At 41.9% G+C, this 25,086-nt stretch overlaps 1 protein-coding gene across 10 annotated transcripts in view; it reads left to right on the plus strand.

Moving 5' to 3' along the window:
• The window catches only part of CHL1 (cell adhesion molecule L1 like), a 148,160-nt gene that overhangs the window by 92,761 nt on the left and 30,313 nt on the right, over nt 1-25,086 (plus strand). For 9 of the 10 annotated variants that reach the window (XM_064519221.1, XM_064519215.1, XM_026110485.2 and 6 more), the window contains 10 exons: nt 5,118-5,240; nt 6,268-6,438; nt 8,611-8,658; nt 10,649-10,769; nt 13,912-14,096; nt 19,848-19,979; nt 20,613-20,750; nt 21,544-21,655; nt 22,350-22,516; nt 24,176-24,341. In XM_064519221.1, coding sequence (XP_064375291.1) covers nt 5,118-5,240; nt 6,268-6,438; nt 8,611-8,658; nt 10,649-10,769; nt 13,912-14,096; nt 19,848-19,979; nt 20,613-20,750; nt 21,544-21,655; nt 22,350-22,516; nt 24,176-24,341 — 1,363 coding nt within the window. The remainder of the gene's footprint in view (nt 1-5,117; nt 5,241-6,267; nt 6,439-8,610; nt 8,659-10,648; nt 10,770-13,911; nt 14,097-19,847; nt 19,980-20,612; nt 20,751-21,543; nt 21,656-22,349; nt 22,517-24,175; nt 24,342-25,086) is intronic. The other variant, XM_026110503.2, reaches the window with a different exon arrangement.

The following is a 25,086-nucleotide window of genomic DNA, read 5'->3' on the forward strand; positions in this document are numbered from 1 at the left end:
TGGAAACAGAGCCTAAGTATAAAATTGTCCAGTGGCAACTAGTGCTATGTCACTAACGTCAGTTCTGCACTGCCCAAAGAAAGCAAAACCTGTATTTAATATTCAAAAATGTTGGTGAATATTGTGAAGTAACCAAAAGATACTGAATAGCCACTAAAATAGGAGATCTCAGTAGCAGACTGTGAAGGCACACTCGTTTTATAGAAGAGAAAACAGAAGAGGGTGATGTGCTGAGGATTTGCACACTGTGGGAATAAAACTTAAACCTCCTGCCGCCTAAACCAGCCTCCTGTACTTTTGACAACTTTCCCAGCCAGCTAAATCATGGAGATTGTTCTGACTGTTGCCAGTGCCCATAATTCTAGAAAGGGCGATAAAGGGAGATTTACACCCCATAAGCGACCATCGCTGGTTCCCTCATAAAAGCTTTTTTGAAAGCGAGCGGACTGGCTGCTGCGGTCTTGTTGACAGCCAGGCTTCCCTGGCTTTGTCACTTGAACGCAGCAATTAAAAAATCTGTAAGTAAGCAGAATCATATCTCATAAACAGTTCAAAGGCTGCGATGAAAATCACAGCTTTAACTACTGCATATGCTGCATGGACCTGAATAGAAACTGATGCTCTGAGATGAGTCTTGGGAGCTGCCCAAGCTGTATTCAGTGCACCTCGTGCTCGGTGGCTGTAAGTCGCTTTTATGATTCTTTGATGCGTTGGGCCGTTCACTGGACAGGTTACAGGCTGACCTGGGGCTGGTCTGTGGAACAGATGGGTCAGGTACTAATGAGAGCGTCTGAGGAGCTGGGAGTTTCCAGGATAGAGAGATTTCTTGACTGTGCCCACTTTTCCCTCATCCTTATATCCTTTAAGGATTTCTCTACATGGAAGAAACTTAAGACTGTCCATTGTAGGTCAGACTAAATATCCATTTAGCCCAGATTTCACAGAGTCCAAAAGCACTGGGAAGTTTATGAAAACAGATCTAGTGTATAGTGGTATTTCCATGCAGTAGTTTCCCCAGATATTTGTTAATTGCTGATTTACTGTAATGAGCTCACTCTCAGTTTACACCAGATTCTGGTAGGAACCAGACACAGTGGTGAAAAAGTGAAAAATCCTTTTCCTTCTCTACTTCAACTTTTAACACTTTACATGTAAAATACCAAATCCAGTGCACTCCCTTCTCATGTAAACTGGTATAAGTTCACATAGAGCAGTTATAGCTGTGTAAAATCACTGTAATTGTTAGCAGTAGGACAAAAACCAAGCAGTGGGACAAAGCGTGCTGAGAATTACCTGAGTAAATCTAAAGTAATCCTGTTGAGGACCAAAGTATCGTACTCAGGCTGATACATTGCAGGATCTATACTGCTAAACTCCAATTTGGATTTTATTTTGTACTATACTGGTCTCCCTCCTGTTTATTTTTCACTGAGAAATGACATTTTCTGAACGGATAAAAAGTAGGAGGGAGTAAGCCAGCCTTCTTTCTGAAATTTCTCTCAGCGAACTTAATTTCTCAGTGGTATTTCAGCCTAATCTCAAGCACAGTGTGGTCATTAAACTTCGAGTCACACAGGGGATTAAACTGAGCCTGGTTCATTATACAAATGACTGGACACTGATAATCTTTCATTTTCTTGGTTTCCCTGCTGTCAAAGCAATGTGGCTCTGTTCTTTGAGTGCCGTACAGTCTTCAAGATGCAGCTTTGACAAGAGGCAATACTTGGGCAGGGAAGCCTTTCCCAAGATGATTTGGAGAGCTTCATATGCCCCAGTGAGCATTTACAAGATGCTGTTGCACACCAGAAGTCAAGTTTGCAGTTTTTCATCTTCCCTATGGCTGTTGTGTATGTCACTTGATTGCTTGCGTGGCGAGAGCATCCTGCTGCTGGCGTTACAGCAAACCTTTCGCAGAACCGTTAAATAATGTTGTTCTCCCCTGTGTCGTGGGCATGTGAGATGCAGCAGTCGGAGCTCTGCACGGTTCTTCGGCCCTCTCATTATAGCTGTGTGTGGGGAATTGCATGAAAGATTGACACGACAGTTTTAATGGTATTGCTGCAGAGAGATCAATTGGTTGTAAATTTTACAGCATCCATGTGCTGCGTTGATAACTCCATACAGTATTCGTCATACAATTAATCTTGTATAATACTTTATAGCTTAATTCAGTCACGATTGTTTCTGTGATCAGTCACAAATCAGTAGTGACTGATTCTAAAGTATCACTAATTACAACAGAGGAGTATTGCAAAAAGTGTTGCCTACATACGAGGACTAAAGGCTAATGTACAAGAGCCAAAATCTAATGCACTGTTCGCTTCTGAGTCTCAATAAATCTCCTCCTGCAGAATTCAGAAGCAGTTCTCTTTCTAGTCATTGAGACAGATTGGGTCTCAGCAAGTAAATCAGTGGGACATTGGCCTAAGTTTCAACTTAATGTGATTGTCAGAAGAGTTTGGCTCAGGAAATTATCACGAAAGCTGAATTTTCCTCTCTTGCAAAATTTCAAGGGTTCAGAACACTCCAAGTTCTACCCTGAGGGAAAATCAAGGTTTTTCAGTGGTTTTCACCAAGAATGAAGCAAAACAGAACAGCACAGAAGAACCCAGAAGACCCGACCACCTTGTGGTTCAGGTATCTGTTAGAGATGTTAGATGGTCAGGTTCAAGTCCCTGCTTCCCCCGGCTGGGACCAGAGGTGGAAGTCTGAGCCATGTACTGTGAATGAACACCCATACTGTACTGTCTCTGAGACCATAATTTTTCACTCTCTTGTGTTGGGAATTAGTATCTTTTTGCATAATTCTGTAATTATTGACTAAAGAAACTGACTGAAGAGATGAGTGCCTATGGTACCCAGCAGGGATCTTGGAGATCCAGATTCAGTCTTTGTGTCGTATCAGGCAAAAAAAGGGTTTGAACAAGAGTTCCCAGTGTCATAGGTGAGTGATTTGAGTGTTAGTCTATTTGCTGATCTCCTTGTTTTGCTTTCTCTAGTCAGAAATCCCATACCCTTCACCTGATCCTGCTTTCTTAAAGTTTTGTTGAAAGCAATATGCTTTTGGGAAAAGTGAGCAAGTTTGAGATGAACAAATCTGCTTTTTTCTACAGGAAAATGTTCCAGCTCTCTAGCAGTTAGCAGATGCCCTTTCCAGGCCTCGAAGAGTTTGGGTTATTGAAGGCACTGGGTTTGATCGTGTTGTTCCCTCTATTATCTGAAATTTCACCGCTAGAGTGGGTGATGTTCGTTAGCCTGTCCAAAGAATTCGTAATGCATTAATAATCTAATTTCATTCTCGAGATTAAATCTATGCACAATCAGCATCCAGGCAATCAATGTTATTGTGATTGCTCGTTATTATTATATTATTTACTAATGTACAGGAAAGCATAACGATGTATGAAGTCTCCTCGGAGCCGCAGTGCTGCGTTTGTGCCCTTCCGTGCTGTTCTGGTGGGGGCCGGTGGAAGGGCCTCGGCCTCGGCCTCCGCGCACCCCGGCGCTGCTCTTGGGAAGGCAAATCGCCCACTGACCCTGCTCTCCCCAGCTCAATGAGTTACGGCTAATAACATTAATATTTAGGGGGCAGACAGGGAGATGCTAAATGGCCTTCAAACCGATATAACCCTTACCATCTACTGCTTCAGTTTCTTATTTATAGATGAGAAATCTTACCGAAAGCAGTTTACCACTGTTCAGGTGCATTCCTGTGCGACAGGACACTGCAGCTATCCTGTGGGGCTGCTGTCCCACTAGCACTTCACGTTTTTTATTCTCTATTGGATTTCCCTTTCAAGTTTTGAATGCCAAGGCAGCAGTTTTTGCCGTGCCACTTTGGTTCAGCGCAGCCAGGATGCTTTCGTTCTTGTGCTGTTTAATTGCTGTTAATTTTGCTGTTTAATGCAGTTGCCTGCACTGAAACTTTTGCTAGTTTGAACTTGCCTGGGATGAAAGCAAAGACAGCGTCTGCCCTGAAACTGTCTCGGCTAAATTTGTTTAAGGAGTGGTTGCATTTTGCAGGTTAACTTGTTCGCAATAACCTCTGAAGGGCGGCTTTCCGGTGCAGAATTTGGGGCGGGCTTGAGGTGAGCCCTGCGCAGCTGGCGGCTGCCCAGGTTGGCTGGGTTGCCCCGCTTTGGCCAGCTCGGCTCAAGCTTTGGCTGACGCCTCACCGTAGCTGGAAGTTGGTCGCTGCTTCTTAATACTTAAGCACAGCCTGCTGACATCAGTGTTGACTCTCTTGGCTCTAAGTGTTTAATCAAGTCCTTGATCCATTAATGACTTGAATCTATATTTAAGGCTAAATAATGCAGCCCTGTGCACCCGTGAGCATTGTTTCGTGTAAAGCCGGTCTCTGCACCTTGCAGGACAAGCTTGCTAAGGGAGCCTGCAAGTCTGCACAGCGACGGTATCACACTTGAGGGGATGAGGAGGCAGCCTCTTTTGTCTTTTATCATACTTTACATACATCTTTTATTGCCTTTTGTTATCATACTTTATCAATTCTGGCGAGAGATTAGAGTAGGGACAACTCCAGGCATCAGCTAGAATAGTTGCCTGATGACTGTCCTCGCTTGTATTGACTTGCAGTGGCGCCTTGGGAACCATTTTTTAGTCAAGATTTTGCAGAATGTCCTGTATTGCCAGCCTGTTTTCTGCTCTCCAGCAAGCAGCCAGGGATCCAGCAATACACCCGCATCTGTGCCCATCTTAGGCTCAGGCTTGGGTTCTGTAAGGCCTTGAGCTTTCCCTTCCAAACAGTACAGGTAGATGGATTAGAAAAAACATTTGAAAATAAATACCTTAAAATGAAGTCTCGCCAAAGCTCCTGGATGTTACAGACAGGTTAAACACCACCATTCAGTTGCCAGGCTTTCGATACTACAACCTTTGCATTTTAGGAATGGGGAATGCTAGCAGAGATTTCTTGCTGTTAATAAGCTGCATTGTTACTGTAGGTCATTAGATAAATAATAGCAGCAAATAAAGGCAGAGAATGCAAATGTAAGGTTAATATGTTATTAAGATGTATATTAAGGGGGGTGCCAAAGGCAAAATTTTAAAGATAATAAAACAAACAATAAAAGAGGAACTTTTTTTTTCCTTCTGTATAGGTGTGCCAAAATTCCCAAAGGAAAAAATTGAGCCCCTTGATGTGGAGCATGGTGATTCTGTGATTTTGCATTGTAACCCCCCGAAAGGCATCCCACCGTTGCATATCTATTGGATGAATATTGGTAAGTAACCAGTCTGCACACAACTCACGTGCAGAGTCAAAACATTTGTCTTCTGGAGCAGTTACATTTGATATGTGTAAGTGATGGGAATAATATTTGTGCAAGTGCTTAGGAAAAAGATCTGGAAATTGAAAAAATTTAAAAATGGTGGATGGACATATATTTTTACGTAACACAGTTAAATTGTAGAATGCGTTTACACAACATGTTATTAAATCTATGCGTTTAAGTGGATTAAAAATAAGTTGAAGAATCTACCAGTAATGAGGACCACTACATTTCCAGTAGAGAGGGCTAAATATATCAGAGTACATATTTCTATCATTATTATTTTCCTCTTTGCATAAACTAATGGTTAATTTATGACATGAAGAAAAAAATCTGTCAGGTATGCATAATTAGTTCTTTGAGGATTTCTCTTGCATTCTTCTTTAGCATTTGTATTCTGTAGGAATTTCTCGCTTGTGAGAAGCAGAAGTAACTCAGATTGCCTTCACGACACTCGGGGTTTGTTTCTAATGCTGACCAAGTAATTTCAGAGACAGGATGCCAGATTAAACCTCTGATCTTGTAAGGCAGTCTCTCTACTCCTGACATACATCTTTCGCACAGACCTGCATTTGGCTGGATCACCAACGAGACAATACAGTAACTTTAGTGTATGCTTCCTTGCTGTAATCTGTAATACAGATTTTCTGTAATACGGAATCTATAATGCAGAAGAACAAGTGCTTGGGAGACTAGCTATAGGGGAAATCTATAAATCGTAACCTCCATATCATCATTGCAGCCCTTTGAATCATCGAAGGTGCTGGAATTTTCCTTTGACCTGACCAGGAACTTGGTACTTAGTATTGTATGTTGAATATGGGTAAATACCTCATTGGTTATGCTGGGCCTTCTGCCTCTCTTGCATCAAAGTTATATTCTCTATCTGGAAGCAAACATATGACAGGAAGGCATTAGTAGTCGTATTGGTGAAACAGCTCGGTATCATTACCATATCATAATTATTTTTTCTTGCTAGATTTGCAGCACATTCCACAAGATGAAAGGGTCTCCATGAGCCTTAAGGGAGATCTCTACTTTGCAAATGTGGAAGAAAATGACAGTCGGAGTGATTATTGTTGCTTTGCAGCATTTCCAAGACTGAGGACGATTGTACAGAAAATGCCAATGACACTGAAGGTTTCCCGTTGTAAGTCTGTAGACGAGTGATTTCTTGCTTTCTGCTGTTTTTCTTTTCTAACTCCCCAGGCGTCAGCAAAGGCAGATGTGTGCCATGTGTCTCTGATATGATTCTCTCTGAAGATAATATATGTTACTGTGCTTATTCCTGCATTATTAACCTTACTCTAAGGGCTAAGTCCAATTGATAAAAGCTTTTTGTAGCTGTTGAGCCCCCAAATGCCCCTGTCTTCCTCCTGTTCTCCCCAAAAGGTAATGATGATGAATCTGGGACATCTGCATCTAGTGTAGTCCAGTGGGTCACCAGCTGGACTTCACGGGATGTTGAAGCATCTTATGTTTCCTCCTTCTCCCTGAGCTTTAGTCTGTGCTTAGCAATGGGGCTGGGTAGCCTGGCGTTAGGGACCAGCTCAGGTGTCCCATCGGGGAGTTTGTCACTCGCTGACGTGATGTCAGAGGGCTTGAAAGGAGCTTTATTGAGCCTGTGGTTCAGGGTTTGTCCCTGACTGTGTGCTCAGTCACGGAGGGCTCTTTGCCTTCCCTTTCACTGTGTGTCAAGAAAAGGTAAATATCACCAGGAGACACAAATGTGCCTGCCCTCTCTAGGGAGACACTGCCTGCCATTTAATAACAAGCCCTGTGGACCCTTTTCTGGACCTCCCTTGGCAGTGGCTTCTGTGATGTTCCAGGCTAGTCAGAAGCAAAATAAAATCTCCTTTGCAGGCTGCCTCTGTTAAAATTACAAAATGAAAAGTGCTGAGGGACTGAACAGCAGTAGTGACACAAGAGGCTTTTCCATTTCCTTGATGAAATATTGAGTGTGGAATATTAAACTGTTCTCCAGTTCTTGGGGGGTTTTTTAACATCTCTGTGTTTCTGTAGGCTGCAAGGCTCCTGGTCAGCTCGAATCTGGTCAGATCGCAGACTTGCCTAGAAGGTGGTTTCAGGGCCTGTCCCGGCACCTGAGCCTCCCTGGGAGAGTGGCGGGGTCTGCCCGTGCGCGTGCCTGCGCGTGTGGGTATGGGGCTGCTGCTGTGGCAGGCTGCTGGTGCCAGCTGCGCAAGGGCAGTCCAGCTGAATGCATGGCGTGTGCAGGAACAGTCTGAGACACTAAGGACAGGACTACGAATATTCGGAAGGAACGAAGTGCATTAGGCCACATTCTCAGCTGTATTAAATCAGCAAAGCCTGCAGAAGCCAATGGATCTAAGGCAGCTTATACTGGCTGGAGATCCATCCCTTTTTGCTTGAATATCTTTCAGTTGTAATAGTTTCTGCTATTGCTTTTAACACTAGTTTAGGCTTCCTGTGCCCTTAATATCAACCTTCTGTTTCACTAATTCTTCTGACCTTTTGGGCTTACGTAGCCCAGAAAGCCAAGGATGTTTTTCTTCCCAAATGAAAGCCTTAATATTTAATATATGATTTTGAGAGTATTCTTGTTGGGATAAAAAGATAAAGAATTAATACCGGGTTTGTAAATCTTAATACTTGCTTAAACCATATCTTAGGATAATAATTGTGAGAAAAATACCAAAATGAAACACTGTTCTCCATAGCTTTTATAATGTGTCCAGTTCCTGCACACGTGGACACACAGATTAGAGAAAAATGAGACAGGGTTTGATTCTGGGGCCTCCGATAACCCTGGCACTAGTCCAGGAAAACATTTACGTGCATGCATCTTGCCACTGAAGCAGTGAGACTAGGTGCAGGTTTGAAAGTGAGGCATATTCTTAGAGGATTTTGTAAACCCAGAATGAAACTGCCCGTTCCTCTCTGTGCCAAGTCACTGTTGAAGGGACTATATAAAAAGAAAATACATGGAAGAAAGGTAAACAATAAGAGAAAAGAGACTGGGCAGATTTTATAAATTTTCTTTTTAGTGGGTGCTCAGGGCTTATTGATCTTGTATGATGCCAGGTAGCTTGGATGAAATGATGATTAAATCACCCATGAAGTATGTTTCAGAATATTGCACATCATTAACATATTTTCTTTATATTTTCAGAAATTCATTGTTCATCCATTGATTTATATTAAATTCTTTTTGTTTATTTCTTTTATGGCAGAAATTATTGGGGAGGGCACTGCTTGTTTTGTTTTGGTTGATTTACTGTTTCTTTTGATCCTGTATCAACTATGCATGTTTGTATTTGGTTGTCACTTTTATTTATTTCAGTTAAACATGCTAATGACTCAGGCTCACCTAATGCTGCGGTTACTAAGGGTGAGTTAAATGCATCTGTTATTTAGCCTTTAAATTGGGAATCTACCAGTGGAGATGAAATATGAGCTTCAGCTCAGGGGAAAAAAAATTGCAAACGCCTTTTTATTATGGTCGGCTGGATTTAAGTGGCCCGTGGAGTGCAATTTGCTCATCTTTTACTTTTTGACAGAAATCAGAAGGGTTTTAACAAGGAGGTAGTTTTCTGAGTTACGAAAAGACATTTACATTTCCTAATGTAATGTTAAGTTAGGAGGCTGATGCCCTTGGTTTCTTGTATCGCAAATGGAGGGGGCCATTCAGAGCAGGAGCCAAAGCTGGATGCTCTGAATCTTCCTCTGGTGGTTAGGAAGACACTGGCGCTAGGTACCCACAGATGAACTCACGTCTGAAGGGTCGCAAAGAAGATACTTTATATGGCTGCATCACCCCAGGGTAAGCTTAAGGTATGGATTTACAGAGCTTTAGTTGCTCTGTAGAAACCGTTCACATCTCTAGCTCTCCCTCATTGCAAACGTGGGATAGTTCCCTCTCGCTGTAGATTACGCTGTTTGATATTCGCTGCAGGTAAGCACTGCAACGGAGCAGTTCTCGCCCTGGAGATTCCCATCTTCCCTTGCTTTGTGCAGCAATATCCTGAAAATAAGCTACTGACCTTTATGCAGACAACACAGATAGGTCAAATTACAGCTAGCGGCATTCCTGTAATTCTCCACCCAGTTAGTTTTGTTTTAAATATTTAAAAATGAGGGTTGTGGTTTTCAGATGTCGCTCTTGATTCTGATATATTTGGCTAAATTGGTTCAGAAAACCTCTGTTTTTGACACACCAAATTTGAAACGCCTGAAAGACCTTGTTTTGCTGATCAAGCTCAGAAGTTTTTGGAAAGTGGGTTCTCTTGGAGTGTTTCAGGATGGATAACTCAAAGCACTGGTCAGTCCTCAAAGACGTGACCCATGGAGGTGACCCATTGGGCACAGAACAAGCAGAGCTTGTGCAGAGCGACAGACATTGAGTGAACGATTTGCCCTTGGAAGAATGTCTGGACTCTGTTGTCACTGCTTGGGAAGGGGATTGCCTGCCTTTGGCAACGGAGGTGGAGGGCAGATGGAAAATGTGCAAGGAGGGGAAGCGTGTCCAGGGCCGGGGAGGAGAATACCTCGGGCGCTGCGTGTCCTGCTGCAGCTCTGAATGCTTGTGACACACACGTTTGGGGAGATACAAAGCAAGGGGAGGTGGGGGTGGGAGAAAAATGGTTGAGAAAAACAGTTTAGAAAAAGACATACAGTCTTTTAACAAATCATCTGTAAATGACTATTTTTGAAGAACTAGTATCATTTGGGGACTTATTCATTACTGTGCTAATTGTTACTATAGTGATAACTGAATAGCCATGTAACTCCAGGCATATTTCATCAAGAGACGGTTGTTTGGCAGGCTAGAATAAATGGTCTGTTGAAATGAAGTGCAGGTCAATCTTGTTTTATTGTTTACACAGTCTTCCTTACAAATCGTGCCTCTATTAATGTAGATTTAATAATTGCAGCAAGAAGGACAATTTGGTGGGGTATCGACAGAAAAGATAGGTTTTCATCTGGGGTTTAAAAGATGATGCAGAGGAAACATATTAAGAAAGATGGTGCAGGTAGGAAGAGCAGTAATTAAAAAGGCTAATGGGCCAAAATTGGCTAAGGTGTATGATAGAAATGGGCTGGTACTTGGAAAGTAGGACACGAAACCACAGAAAACCATGTTTCGCAAGTGCTGCTACCTGTTTGTATTACTGTAGCCATCTTCTCACTGTAAGTAGGAGAGTAAATCTTGGACTGGACTTAAACAACGTACATCTAACAAAAAATTTAAAAATCAGTGTCACAAATCTTCTGACAGAAGTAGTGTTTGTGGCAGTATTGAAGGATAGCAAAGGCTGCAAGGTTTCATGTGTAAGTTCTTTACCTGTTCTTTATGTGCCTTTTTTTTTTTTTTTTTAAAGCAAATTTTATCAAGGAGAGAAAACCCAAACTGCTGATTCCCCCTGAATCTTCTGGCAGTAGCTCATCAGTCACCGTCATCAAGGGAGGTGTACTACTACTTGAATGTATTGCTGAAGGGCTGTGAGTAATGCACACACTTAATCACTTTTTGAAATAGAATTGATTAAAGAAGAAGCAATGTTAGAAGTTATCCAACTATTTATGTATATACATATATGCATATACAATTTTAAACTGAATCTCTATGCAGAGTTTCTCTGAAGTATGTGTACTTGTAAAGCAGCACAGAGCTAGCGTGCAACCTTCTCATGTTCGTTACTGGTGTAGTTTTCAAGTAATTGAAATCATACCATGGTAAGTATTGATTTTTTTTCTCTTATACTAGAATAACTACTGTGGTAACCTCTCTGAGTGACATTACTTCTGAAATGTTGAGAAATTGAGTAACATCAAAATTTAGCTTTTATCATTTGACTGAATTGATAATGTTTCTCATTTGACCAATTCAGTTTTGTTTCAATACACAGAAATTATTGAGCATTTTTCCTATGATCCCAGCTTTTCGAAAGGAAAGCTCTTGGGTGACCTGATACAAGAAATCTATTAAGAACATCAGAAATGCCCTGCTGAGTGAGACCACTGGTCCCTCTAGCCCAGCCTTCTCCTCCGACAGCTGCAGGGCTCGGCGATGCTATTTAGGGAGCGCACACGATCCTGGGCGCTTTCTGTGATTTATTCCCCAGCACTCAGAATTTTTGTGTGAAGGATGTCTCTTCCAAGGTGTTCTCACAGAAAAAAGTATGTCAGAGAACAGAGTCCACGACTGTGTAAAAATATAGGGAACTGCAATCAGGCCTGTTGGTTTCACCTTGTTAAAACCAATAGTAATGGACTTTCTGCAAACTTAGTTCCAGTTCCATGTTTTCTGTTTGGGCCCATTCCTACACAGGCCTCTGGGAAAAATTGGTCCTTTGCATTGCGTGGGCATTTCAAGCTTGTGATCGCTAGTAGCATTTATATTAAGTAGCACTGCTTAAGGGCTTTAGTCATGGATCTGGCTGTGCTAAGCATGGCAGAGTATCACAGTGAGAAGACAGTCACTATAATAATATAGGAAAGGGTTAAACGAGATGGTATGTGATGAGAAATGAGCAGATAGAGCAGGACAATTTTGTTCTTTGTTATAAATAACACAGGACAAAATAAGGTAAGTAAGGAAAGGGAATGGCTAAGTAAATGTTGATTTAAGTGCAGTCCTCATGATGAAGCTGTGGATACTTCTCTCAGACCTTGTTCTTGCTGGAGTGACTCAGAAATAAGCTGCACTATGCCTTCAGTTTTCTTTTTTTACTGTGCACTTGTAGATGCAATAGTCTGCCCCAAAAGAATTGCCATCAGAGAAATAGGTAAAGTTAAAATCTCTGCAACCACTAAATGCACACTGAAAGCACAGTTGCTTCTGGTTTGTTTGTGACAGAGCTTTTTTGAAAGAAGACTTAAATCATCATGTTCTCATCCTGCATTGTTGGGCTGCAGGTCCGTGAATGCAGGCTGTGCTTAGCAGATAGATAATTCATACTAAAAGCTGTGCAGTTATCCCCTCTATAAAATCCTAAAATCAGGATATTTATCTGCCTGAACAAACATGTTTAGGGCATCTAGTTTCTCCATGGGGACTTTAAAGGGCATCACTCACTCTTGGAACTGGCGAGATTATGCCTCTGCGGTTGGTTGCCATTTTGTGAGAGAAGGCAAATGACTTGTCTCTGCTGGCTTCACTCCAAGCGTCTGCAGCGGGTTGTAGTTCCCTTCGCATGCGTGCTCGTGTCGCTCACTGCCACGCAGCCCCTGAACCTCCACCTAGCCGTGGACGTGAGTTTATAACTTTGTCAAGGTACTTAAAACACAAATCGCCTTGGAGTTGCAGAGATACAAATTTTCATGTAGAACTGCTATCATATGTTATAAGCAGAGAAAACCAAAAAATGATGCTCTTTATTTGGAAAAAAGGTCAAAGGAAACACTTTTGTTACATTCAAAAATTTCCAGGAATTTTTTTTTTCCAAAAAATTTTTTTTTCTTTTTAAGTAGTCACCTTTGGAAGAAGACAAAGTAATTTCTATTTTTATCTCTCTCCTATCAGGAGGAGCTTTAGAGGGAGGAGAGATTATGAGATTATAGTATTTCTCACATGACCAAAAAAATATTTTTCACAAAAACCTTTCAGAAATGCAACGTTTAGACCCCCCAAAAGATATTTTTATTTGTTAAAATAACTCACTTTCAGCAGAAAAATGATCAGTTTTACCTATATCTCTGCCAATCCACTCCAATGAAAGTCCACAAGCCACAGAAGCGGATAGACTGAGTCAAATTGCAAGTGACTAAGGTCAGGGACAGCTAACTGCAGAATAAGGAAATAAGTACGCTTCCAATTTGTCATTTCTGCATACTGACAGATTGGGGAGGGCATTGCCTGAATGCAACACCAGCGCAACACAGTGCCTTACTTTGGTACAGTGTCAAGAAAAGAACTCTTGCAGGAAATATGACATTTGTACTGTTATGCTTACTGCTCATGGAAAACCATAATTTCTTGGTACCTGGGGCTTTTGAGTAGCTTGTGCCCGGGCATTTTGCCACAGTACCAGATGGACACAAGAGTAAGCAGATACGACACTGTGTATTTGCATCGTGCATGGTGGCAGGGTCAGGGAGCCCAGCTGGGAATGCTCAGACAGCAACCTGTCCCAAATTTCTGTGTCGCTGCCATTAGCTTTCTAAAAATGTAGTCTTTTCAGCCATCTCCAATGGTTGGAAACCTTTCCAGGCAGGGTACTGGGTGAAGTCACTCTAATGAAGTCTTTACCTCCTTGTCTGTCCTCAAGTGCCCTTTTGTAGTAGGACAAAGTGAGTTGCATTCCCTCTGATACAGCTCATGCCAATATGTTTACAAGGAAAACCTTGTGTCATGGCCTGTTGTTGGCTGTGAAGTACTTATTCATAGAGGTCCTTCAAATCAAGGAACAGTATAGTCTATGAATAGTCTACAGTATAGTCTGTAGTGTAGCCACCGTATAGCCTCCGTGTTTTAAAAAGGGAGGTCGCTCAAAAGAATCTCAAAGTTTCACTTTGCAAACCATCCGCGTGAACTCTAGAAGCTCTGCTAACACAAGGCGTTACAGCATCATGATATTTAACTCAAAAGCTGCTTCTTTTTTTCCCTTTTTCCTTTTTTTTTTCTTTTTTTTTTTTCTACTAGCCCAACTCCTCATCTAAACTGGGTCAAGGTTACTGGCAGTTTGCCCAAGGACAAACCAGTAACAGAAAATTACGGGAAGATACTGAAGATAGAACAAGTGTCTGCAGCCGATGAAGGAACCTACCAGTGCACAGCAAGCAATTCTGTGGGCAGAGCGAAACACGAGTTCCACGTTCATGTGGAAGGTGCTGAGTACATTTTACTAAGCTTCTGATTTTGAGCAGAGAGAGGTGCTCAGTGAGAACTGAATAAGAACTTCTGCTATTATCAGTTAATATAATTCATAAACCAAACTGTATCAATTCATGCTAGCCATAGACCTTCCTTACAGTTTGAGAAGCAGAAAGGCACATTAATATTTTTAAGAGAAATAATGCATTTTTTTCCTGAACCATGGGGACTTTACAGAGTGGTGAGCAAAAGTACAAATATGTGAGTAGACCATAGATACAGCCCGTTAAGGTGTGAGTAAGTGAAACAGAAATATTCATGTCTTATGTTAATCTGAAAGTCAGACCAGAATATCTAATTGTTTTGCTTTTAAAGAATGTGAAAATGGCTGCTCTGGGTGAGATCAGAGGTGCATTAGCTCAGTTTCAAATCATACTTGCCACCAATACAAACATGTCAGTCATTCCCCAGCTGCTTCTATGCAATTCTCCCTCTCCCTGGTTTTAGATTCTTGCCTCACTCCTCCCAGGCTATTCAAAATCTTCATTTCTCTCCATTATGATTTTCTAGCCATTATTTTGGATCCTTCCACATCACATTTATCCCCCGGATCCAGGGGCTGTGGCGCTTCTCTGTACTGCATTCATCCTTCACGCTGCCCGTTGTGCCTGTATGACCCTTCTGGCCGTTGCAGAGAACCCAGGGCTCGTTGTCTCCCCAGCGTGCGTGCCTGCAAGGGTGGCCAGCCTCAGATTAGCAGCATTCAGAAATGGGCCCAGAGCAGCACTGATGCATATCACACATTTGTGCACAGTGTGGTGTGTATGTGTGTGTGATTATACATGTAGTTCTGGTAGTTGAACACCTTGAGTGCCAGTGCTTGTGCTGGTCTACCAAAAGGGAGAATCTGCTATGTTCGGACATCCATCTGGTCATCCTTTATTTATGTTGCTATTAGAAGAAGGGAGCCAGAGAAGGCAACATCCGAACAGGCATCTTATGAGAAGAGCAGGGAGCGGCTGGCCGCTCTCCCTGCTTTCGCCCGCCTCCGTTCCCTCGTTGCCTTGCGTGCCCAGAAGATGCGAGCACTTCGTGTGAGGCCGGGGCGGCTGCCTCCTATGGTGTTTCCTTTCACAGAAGCAAGGCAGGGCTCAAATGAGACTTAACAGAGACAAGTGAACCCTGAGGAAGTGTCACTGCCACTGCAGCTCCCACAGCAATGTCACCCATAATAGCTACAAAATGAGAGTGCCGAAGCAAAGCTGAAAAGCTTGCTGCAAATATTTTCCCTTTACTGATGAAAAATGCTCCAGCCTCTGCTCTGCAGAGGAAAAAAAAAATGCACACACAGTATTAAACTGTCAGTGTCTGACAAGTGCTTCATTTTAATCTGTGCTTTTTCTCACCTCTCGGTCACAAGGAATCCCGATAGGAAGAAACCCACTTTCAGTTACCTGCTCTGAATCTGCTCAGTAACTGGGGAAGAACCTGTTCTCCCATTGTGTGAATCATCCCCTTTCACTTGAAACAGCCTTATTCCTTACAAAATTCTTTCTTTCCCTTCCTGGTAGTAAGGAAGGGGGGATACCAGAGCATGGCAAGTTTTCAGCTGCTACGGAGGGGAAGTGCTGACTCCTCGAAATCACTCCAGATGGTTTGGAACATCTCTGCTGTAGCTGAATATTTTAACAATCTGGCCATGATTTTCTCGGCTGTAAAAACTGAATCCTTCAAAGGAATTGCAGGAGCTGCAAAAAGTAAAATACCAGGGAAATAATTAAGCAGTTCAGAATATTGACCCCCTCCTCCCTCCCGATCTCTAGAGGGTCGAAAGCTTTCTGGCAAATTGTTACCCCTGCTCATTAGCAAACAAGTGTTTTTTTTAAAAAAGTAAGAAAGAGAAGGAGAGAAACCCACTATAGCTCTTGCAATGTAAAGAATGCTTTTCCAATAGCTATTAAATCCATTTCCCATGTGTATAGCTAATGCTAGCTGCTGTCACTAACAAGAACTGTTCCTATTAGGAGTCACCTCACATGCAGCCTGTTGAGGTAAAATTGAGCCCAAATGCCATCTTTCTCTAGAATTTCGAACCAGGAAATGTCGCTGGCGTTAATCAGAGATGGGCACGTTCATCATTCTTGCAGCGACTCTTGTGTGCGCACTCAAGGGCAGAGCTGCGGTTGGTGGAAGTGAGCATTAATTTCAGTTGGTTTCAGGGAGGTTATGCTGATGTGGAGCATCCCAGTGTCTGACAGACTCTTCTCAAAGGATGCGTATGGGACGAGAAAATTAAACACGGAAGAAAAATTATCTCAGTTATTAACTGCCAATGGTTCTTGTTCTCATGCTAGTGCATAAATCAGAACCTTGCTATCATTTCTACGCTATGTCGTGCTCGCTATTCTTCTTTCTGATACCTGAGCATCTCACGCCAGAACGCCAGCCTTCTTTATAGCGTTCTTAAAGGATGGTATTTACATGCAGTCCACTTGCTAGTCCTACAGTACTTTGAGGGCAAAGATTCAGGCAATTATTACCAAGCATATGAAAATGTTCAGCCAGCAAATTGCTTCACTGCTTTAACATTTTAATCTCTCTCTGCAAGAAGGGATGTAGCCTGGAACATTGGAATAGGCACAGAAAAGCCCATTGTTGTTATTAGAGCAGAGATAAAATTATACATAAAAAAAAACCCTGATGTCCACAAATTGTCTTGACATCAAATGTATAAAATCCATATATAATCTCCAAGTCTTGCCACTATCACAGTGCCTGATCTAATGGTACCTTGATCTTGACTGAGGCTGCCTAGGTAGTATTTAATATAAATAAGTATTACAATATAATGATTAATTATAGTATTTCTATAATAGCTAAGGGCCTTTGCTGTTCTGTCTTGTAATATTTTCATTACTAAGCTAGATAAAAATAAAATAGGTGAAACTAATGTGAGGTAGGTATATGTCTGGTTGTTTTTATCAGGCTAAACGGTAGTTCTCAGCATTTGGAAAGCTGTTTGAACTGGGATGTAGACCCAAAGGCGATAACTGCATCTGAAGCTGCAGCTGATACCCCCAGAGTGGGATGGACTGCCAGCCCTTGGGAAGATGCGAGGAGAATTTGAAATGAACTTGGCCAATTGGGAAAATGGTCCGGAATAAAAAGGATGGGCTTCAGTAAGCACAAGTGCAAAGTAATTCTCATCAGGCAGGACTAATTGGCTTCCAAAGTGTGGGATGGAAAATGTCTGGTCAGACTGATCTGGAGGATATACTGGATCCCAAGCGGAGCATGACTCAGAAATGTCATACGTACAAAAAAAGCAAAAATCATCCTCGAAGGGATAAACAAAAGTGTCACATGTAAGAGAGACTCTACTGAGAGCTGAATAAGGCCTCACATAGCGTAACGTATCCAGATTAACATACTGCATTTCAGCAAGGTTTGGGTTAACTCAAAAGAATTCAGAGGAAAGTTGCAAGAGCCGTCACAGATCTCAAAAACATGGCTTTTAAGAAAAAAATGATAGATGAGTTTAATTTAGGGAAAAAAGAATCTGAGGGACCCATAACAGCTTTCAAATGCACCAAAATGTCTTCACAGTAGATGGTAACAAAATTCCTCTTTGTTCACTGGGAATAAGGCAAGATACAATAGATTCAAGCTGCAGCAAGGTGGAAGTTGCTTAGATGTTAGAAATTTGTTATAGTTGTGTAGAAAAGCGTAGTACTGCAGTAGAAAGCATGGGAGGCTGGGGAATCTGCGTAGATGTTTGGATCCATCAGAAATGCCTTAGATATAGATGGTCCTGTTTTGTCGCAGAGGAATAGACCAGACGACCATTTTAGATCCCTTCTATTTTTGGCCCTGTCATTATATTCCCATAAGGACAAAAGTCTCTGCACTGGATATATTTGCCTTACCATTATGCTTGTGCAGATGAACCGTTTGTCTGTCCAAGCACTGGTATTTGCAGTTGCAAAAATTTATGTATATATTTTATTATTCTTATACTTGATATACTAATATGTAGTATAGCATATCTGCTACACAGAAAAGAGGTCCCAAGTACAGTTTTTGTGGCAGACATAACGCAAAAAAAATCCCTCAGGACTGTCACAGACCTTTTCACTTCCATTCCTTTGACCTGTCGTTGCTGATGAAAGCATGACATATATGAGAAGAGAAAGAAAAAATCTGCAAAACAGATAAAAAAAGATACAAGGAGACAAAATGCACATGATCTCATCACATAGCGCACTCCTGGCAGGCAATTTTGCACTGCAGTGAGGAAGGCAGTATAAAAAAATCTATACAGGGTGAATGAAATATGAAGATGTTTAACAATTTTAGATAAGCTTCAGTGTTATGAATTTTACTTTAGTGTTGAGCTGATTCTTAACTGCTTCTGTTCATGGGTGCTCTGTACAAACATTGAATGTGGTGTGAAAGCTCTTGTATATCACGTATCCACATCAGGGGTATTTTTTAATATATCTGTGTGAATATGAGCCATGACTCTTTGTTTTCGCATATCGCACTGATAACATCTGGAGACATATTACCAGGCAACAGCTCTGTTAATCTTCAAAGCGTTTTATGAGCATTAACTAATGAATCCTCATGTTTCCCATACATTGGCTCATCTTTTTCAAATAGGGAAAGAGGGGTGGAGAGATCAAGTGACGTGCCCAGGGCTGGAAGAAGAGGTAGTGCCAGGTCTGGAGTTAAAATTTGAAAGTTTTTTGCTTCTCAGGGAAAGGTAGTGACAAATTTGCGGCTGCGTTTTGGGCGGAGGTTGCATGTTAGAGCAGCAATCTCAGGGACCCGCATTTGGTCTGTAGACAGCAGAAGGCTTTCATCAGATTAATGTATTTTTTTTCCTTGGTTCCCTTTCCTTTCTTACAGGTATGTTTTTCCAAGGAGGTTTTAGTACCTAAGGCACAGGGGGGCTCTTCAAAAGGCAGAGTTTCCCCAGAGCTGCCCTGCCAGTTTAACCTGGCAGTTCTGGTGAAAGCAGGGAGAAGGCAAACACAGTAACCCAGCGCTGCACCTCTGCCACCACCCTGTGGGCAGGTTTCAGTGACTGCTCCTTAGGATGCTGCTGCTTCTATCCCCAGTGGTCAGACAGTGTCTCATCACACCCAAACTACGTGATGGAAAACCAGGATATCGAAAAGCGCAATACACTTTCCCAGCACGTATAGATAAGCAAATGGAGGTGCTGCATCGCTCCCGTATCATTGCGGTATGCCCCAGTAGCTGTGTTTGCAGCTCCTGCTGAAGGCCGTGGAAACCGCTTGCTCATATGTAGTGAGGAGGGATTGAGCTGAGTGGATATTTGCATTTTGCCTGACTTGCTGAAATAGTCGCACTTCATTTCAGAGAGAACAATCTTATGTTTGAGGGTCCTTGTGAAAATACCCGCCCATTCAGGTTTTCCTTCTTCCCCAGCCCCTGATCTCCAATCAGCCAGTTTTGCATTTGTTTTCCACATGGGTAAGCACTATCCATTTGCTTTGCTACATCCTCTCCCTGACACTTATCACAAGTCTGAAGATTAGAAATTGGTGTGTGCTAATGCTCATTTTACCTTTTGATAAAACTGGTTCACAGTAAATGTAATATAGCCGAACAATAGCCTCATAGAAGAACTGGCTGTGCAATTGTTAGCAGCGTTTGCCATCTCCTGGAAGACATTAGGAATAGCAGTGTTAGTTGTCTAGTTGTGACATCTGCTCTCTGCTATGTCCCCTTTACAGAGCCTCCACAGTGGATAAAGAAGCCGGAAGGTGGTGTTTACAGCGTAGGAACAAATCTCGTGTTGTTGTGTGAAGCTTTTGGCAATCCAGAGCCAACCATAGAGTGGAAACTTAACGGGATGCCAATTGATAGTAAGTACAGTGTCCTCACTTAGGCAGTGGCTGGGTGGGATGTGCCTCTTTTGCCCCCAGTGAGAGGGAACACAGATACCTTAATGCATTGGGTGATGTCTGGTTTGACATCTTTTTAGATATAAAGTCATATTTATTTACTAAATAAAGCTAGTATTTAAATGTGTTCTAGAAGAGAGTAGGAGTGAAAGCGGCACTAGTGTGGAATGGCAGTACCCACCGGTTACTGCCCGTAGCTCGTCCGGTGTTACTGTCATCCTTTAAAGATAGGGGTTAACCTTGGTAATAACACTCATGCTTCTTGAGGACTCCTGGCCATTCTTTGTGATAAGCAGAGATGGCAGTGAGACTGAGGAGTGAAGGCCTGCTCCCTAGTACAGCCTCACTACTACTGCCATTTCAAAATGTTTGTGCAGAGATTTTACTGGAAACGTGCTCCAAAGCACGGTCTTTGGCCTGGTGACGGCTGGGGAACGCAGTGCTTTGCAATGTGCTCTCCAGCTGGTGAGAAAGTTCCTGGCCTGATGCTGAGGATGTGCTTTGCCCTTGACATTAACGCAGTGTGGAGAGACTGTGAGCTCCTAGCGGTCTTGGGTCTTCCAGCATCTCCTGACGTGGTCTGATTCTTTCCAGGTAGGACCTTCAGAGGGAGAATCTCTGCCAGAGAAATCAGCCTCACCAACCTGCAGCTTCAGGACAGTGCTGTGTACCAGTGTGAGGCTAGCAACAAGCACGGCACCATCCTGGCTAGTGCTAATGTGAATGTTTTAAGTAAGTAATCTTCCTGTGTTTCAGGATTTATGAGAAAATACCTTATTAGAGTGTCCTATTTTGCTAACTCTTAAGTCTTCAGAATAGCTTTGGGATTGTAACCATGTCATTGTTCTTTTGCACTGGCCCCATATTTTGAGAAACTAAGGCAACAAGTCTTATTATGGGCAGCGTTATATGCTTAGCACAAGTGCTCATGGGCTTTGATACAGTCTTTATTTTAATAATATGGGCTCAAAACCTTCTGACTTCAAATGTAGTAGAACCACAGGGGACTGAATTGTGACCACAACTGTGTTTTTGAATTACTAAATGCATTATTAATCTTTATTTTCAGTTGTGATGCTCACCTTTTCTTTGAAGAAAGAGAGCGAGGGGAATTTGCTTAATAGAAGAGGTCTCTAGAGGTAGCAGAATAGGGTCTGTTTTCGCTTCTAGAGTGTGTCGTGGTTTCATGGTCTGCCATACCCAGCAACCAGCCACTGTTACCTTTGTCAGTGAGGCTTATGGGAGGTCAGTTGCTTGGTGCAGGAGCACTTTCCAAAAGCCAGTGAAAGTCTCATTAAGTGGCCAAGCCTTTGACCTCTCTATGCTGGCAGAAGGGGATGATGCAGCGTGAAACCTGGAGCTACGCGGCTGTATAACCTGTTCTTGTGTCTACAGACGGCAGCCAACCACTGTGATATTCAGCTGCGTACCAGCCTGAATGCAAATGGAAACAGTGTTTCAGACAGTTTTTCTATTTCTAGTTCTTAACTATATAGTACAGCTCTTTTTGCATTCTTTTTTGCAGACATTGCTCCCTTAATACTAACCTCAGATGGTGAAAACTATGCCACAGTTGTTGGTTACAGTGCCTTCTTGCACTGTGAAATTTTTGCTTCGCCTGTAGCAGATATTAGATGGTAAGCCGCTGAGATCCTTTTTTATGTGAAGCAAGTTCATCTGGGCTCCCTTAACATTGTAATATATGCTAGTTATTACGTCCATGCAGTTGAATTTAGCAGTTTGTGAGGAAATTATATACCAGATAAGCATCCTGTGTTTCAGTGCATCTTTATTCAAGGACCCTGAAGTATTTGTTTATTAAAAAAAGCTTAACAGAAGTCCTCAGAACCTGCTTGAGATGGGTGCTGGGATATTCATTAAACCGAGACATACTGTACATAACAGCCAAATCTTGCAGCAACTTCATCGGACTTAATGTTAGCAACTTTTTAAGTTTGGACATTTTCCTGAGGTGGAAACCCGATGACTTACAGAGCACAGGGTTCCATACAGTTAGAAATCACAGGATTGCCAAATCACTTGACAGGTGCAATAAAATTGCCAATGACAGCTGTAGATTAGAGACTCAGCCAGACTAGTTTAAAGACCTTGCTAGAGACTGTCAGCATGTTTTCAGTTTGCTGGAAGCTTATGTCACTTGATAGTTTGCTTGCATATGCATAAAGTGACTTGCTAATACCAACTCAGTCGCTCAGTGTCAGAGCTGAGACCAGATCCCCAAATTCCAGTGTCCTATGCAGTAACTGCTAACCGTGAGATAACAGTTCCTACAACCCTAAAAATAACACGTAACTATTATCATCCTCTTAGGACTAAGGATGATAGCATAGAGCCACTCTCAGCATTGCGCTATGAATTAAACAAAAATGGAACCCTGGAGATCAAAGACACAAGGAAAGAAGACTCGGGATCGTATGCTTGCTGGGCCGCAAACTCTGTTGGAAAAAGAGCAATCACTGCTAATCTGGATATAAGAGGTAACATCTTACAAATGGAAAGATCTTTAACGTATGTTAACGCTTTATAGTTACACATTTTTAATAAGGTTCTAATGTATTCTGTATAATAAGGTTCTAATACATCCTGTGAGGCTCTAAACTCTCTGGAGGCTGAGATCCCTCATTGCTACAGGCTTCGTGTATATGTAGCAGTTACTGTTGTCTCAAGTTTTTCTCCTTGTTCATATGTGACATTTACTGTATTCTTGGTACTTCCAGAAGCTGCGTAAGCGCCCACAAACTTGCAGCTTACTTTCCAAATCTGTTAACTTTATCTTGAAACGATTTTCCTTCCTTCTTGTCATTAGCCTTGCTAGTGGCCAGAGCAGGCTCTTGGGTAGCTCATGGGGGCCTCCAGCCCTCCCCTCATTTGTGGCTTTGATGTTCGGGGTTCACTTCTCCCTGAACCATGCAGCATCCACAGTTCCATTTCACACGGCTGTGGACTTCCTTATTCCCTAATTCTATAATTCCAGTTTATTGATCAGAAAATATATAATTAATAAATAATAAACCTGTGCAGTGAACAACAAGCAAATTGCAGCAATACGAGTTGGGGGACACTGCTAATTTGAGGACCTTGCTGTGGGCCTCTGACTGATTATCAGCTTGACGGCAGGAAGGAATTAATCTCATCTTGCAAAATAATTCTGGGCAGTCTCTTTGTGTCATTTTGAGGTGTTGGGGAACTCTGTTGCCATCCTCTTAGTAGCCTAGAGTAGGTTAGAGCTCTAATACTTGGGACAGAGATAGCAAAAAACTTAGTGAAATGGTTTTACTTTCAAATTTCAAATACATATCGTTTGCTCTAATTCTGTTTTAAGTGATTTATTTGATTGGTTGGGCAGGCAGGTTTTTTCCTGGGGGGGTGGGGGATGACGGCAGTGGACTGTTTCTATTGAGAACGTAAGTTAAAGTTAGTGAGTGGTACACAAGGTTACTTAGGAGCTAGGGCTGGCCAACAGAAAAACTTTATTACTCAGGTAGGATGGACCTCAAAAAGATTCTCAAATGCAGGTTTGCCATGACAAACTCAAGAAAAAAAAACCCTTTTTTGTGTTCTTTTTCCATTCGGTACCTTTGCTTTGCAAATTATACCGTGATAATAAACATGAAAATGTACAATGAAATTCTCACTGAGCAGCATTTCACTGCAAAAATAAACATAGCCAAGTGCTTTCCTCTTACTTATTCACCTGTTTTTAAATTCAGATTGAATCAATTAAAAGAACAAACTTGATTGCAATAATTTTTTCTCACTTCTATAAGCTTGTAATATTCCTTGGGTCATTGCCAAAGTCTATTTCAAATGGCATTTGAGTTTAAAGCTCATATTCAAGCTCTTCTGTCATCCATTTCATAACAGTCTCTTAACTAGGATTTTCACCTGTGACTTTTTTTTATCATAAAGTCCTGCTGCATTGTTCTGGAGCTGCTTGATTTGATTTTTGAGATAGAAAGTTAAATCCTGGCAAATTTCCAGTTCTAAAACAACCCTCCTTCACTTGAAATATTGTGGGGGAAAAAAAAAGACATCATCATTTCTTCTAAGGCTGATTTTTGTATACGAAGTGCCTGGTGAAAATTTGATGTAATAGTCTCTCTTGGTAATCAAAGTATTTTTCTGTGATCAACCAGATGCTACAAAACTTCTTGTTACTCCGAAGAACCCCCAAGTGTTAAAATCACATTCAATTTTATTGAAATGTCAGTCTGAATATGATTCACACTTGAAACGCAGTTTTAAATTATCTTGGAGAAAAGATGGAGATGAGCTGCCAGTCAACAGGACAGAAGATGGCAGGTAAGCAGGAAAGAAACAAGAGTTTTCTTGATCTCAAATGAAATAATGTATAGTACTGGAACAGGAGTTTCATTAAACATGAAACTTAATAGCTTGAAATGCAAATTTATGCCTGCAAAAATTCTTCATGCAATATATGAATAGATCTGCATTTTATATACATATATATGCATCTATATGACTTTTGAGCTATGACTGTCAAGTGGGTTTGTTTTTATTTATTCTCTCTCTCTCTCCGCATAATTGTGGAATATTGTATAAATACTGGTATAACAAAAATACAACCCCAGCCCCAGTGTAGTCTACTGGGGTTTTGTTTCTTTCTTCAGCGAAACTAGAATTTTCCTTTTACACTTGTTTGGCCAGAGCATGTCCTGGTAATGTTAAAGTGAATAGAATTTGGGTTTCTGAGATTTTACCTAAAATTGTGCATATTAAAAGCAATGAGTTTTTCCTATATATGAATTTAGGAACATGCAAGTTCAAGCTGAATTTTACTCTACTCTTGTTTTCCCGTTGACTGTAACGGGACTGGGCTGGGCGCTAGCGAGGAGGGCCCCTCCTGCCGAGACCGCTCCGGCAGGGAGCTGGCTCCAGGGAAGTGCCTCGTCGATGTTCACCACAGCAGATCCAGTGGGACTGCCAGCGAGAGGATTAATTAATGCCGGCTTCCCTGGTGCATTGGTTATTACGCAAGTGGGTTGGGAATGTTCAGTTTCACTCAAACCCTCTTAAAAATTTGGAC

The sequence above is a fragment of the Dromaius novaehollandiae genome, chromosome 12, assembly GCF_036370855.1.
Source record: "Dromaius novaehollandiae isolate bDroNov1 chromosome 12, bDroNov1.hap1, whole genome shotgun sequence".
Lineage (NCBI taxonomy): Eukaryota > Metazoa > Chordata > Aves > Casuariiformes > Dromaiidae > Dromaius > Dromaius novaehollandiae.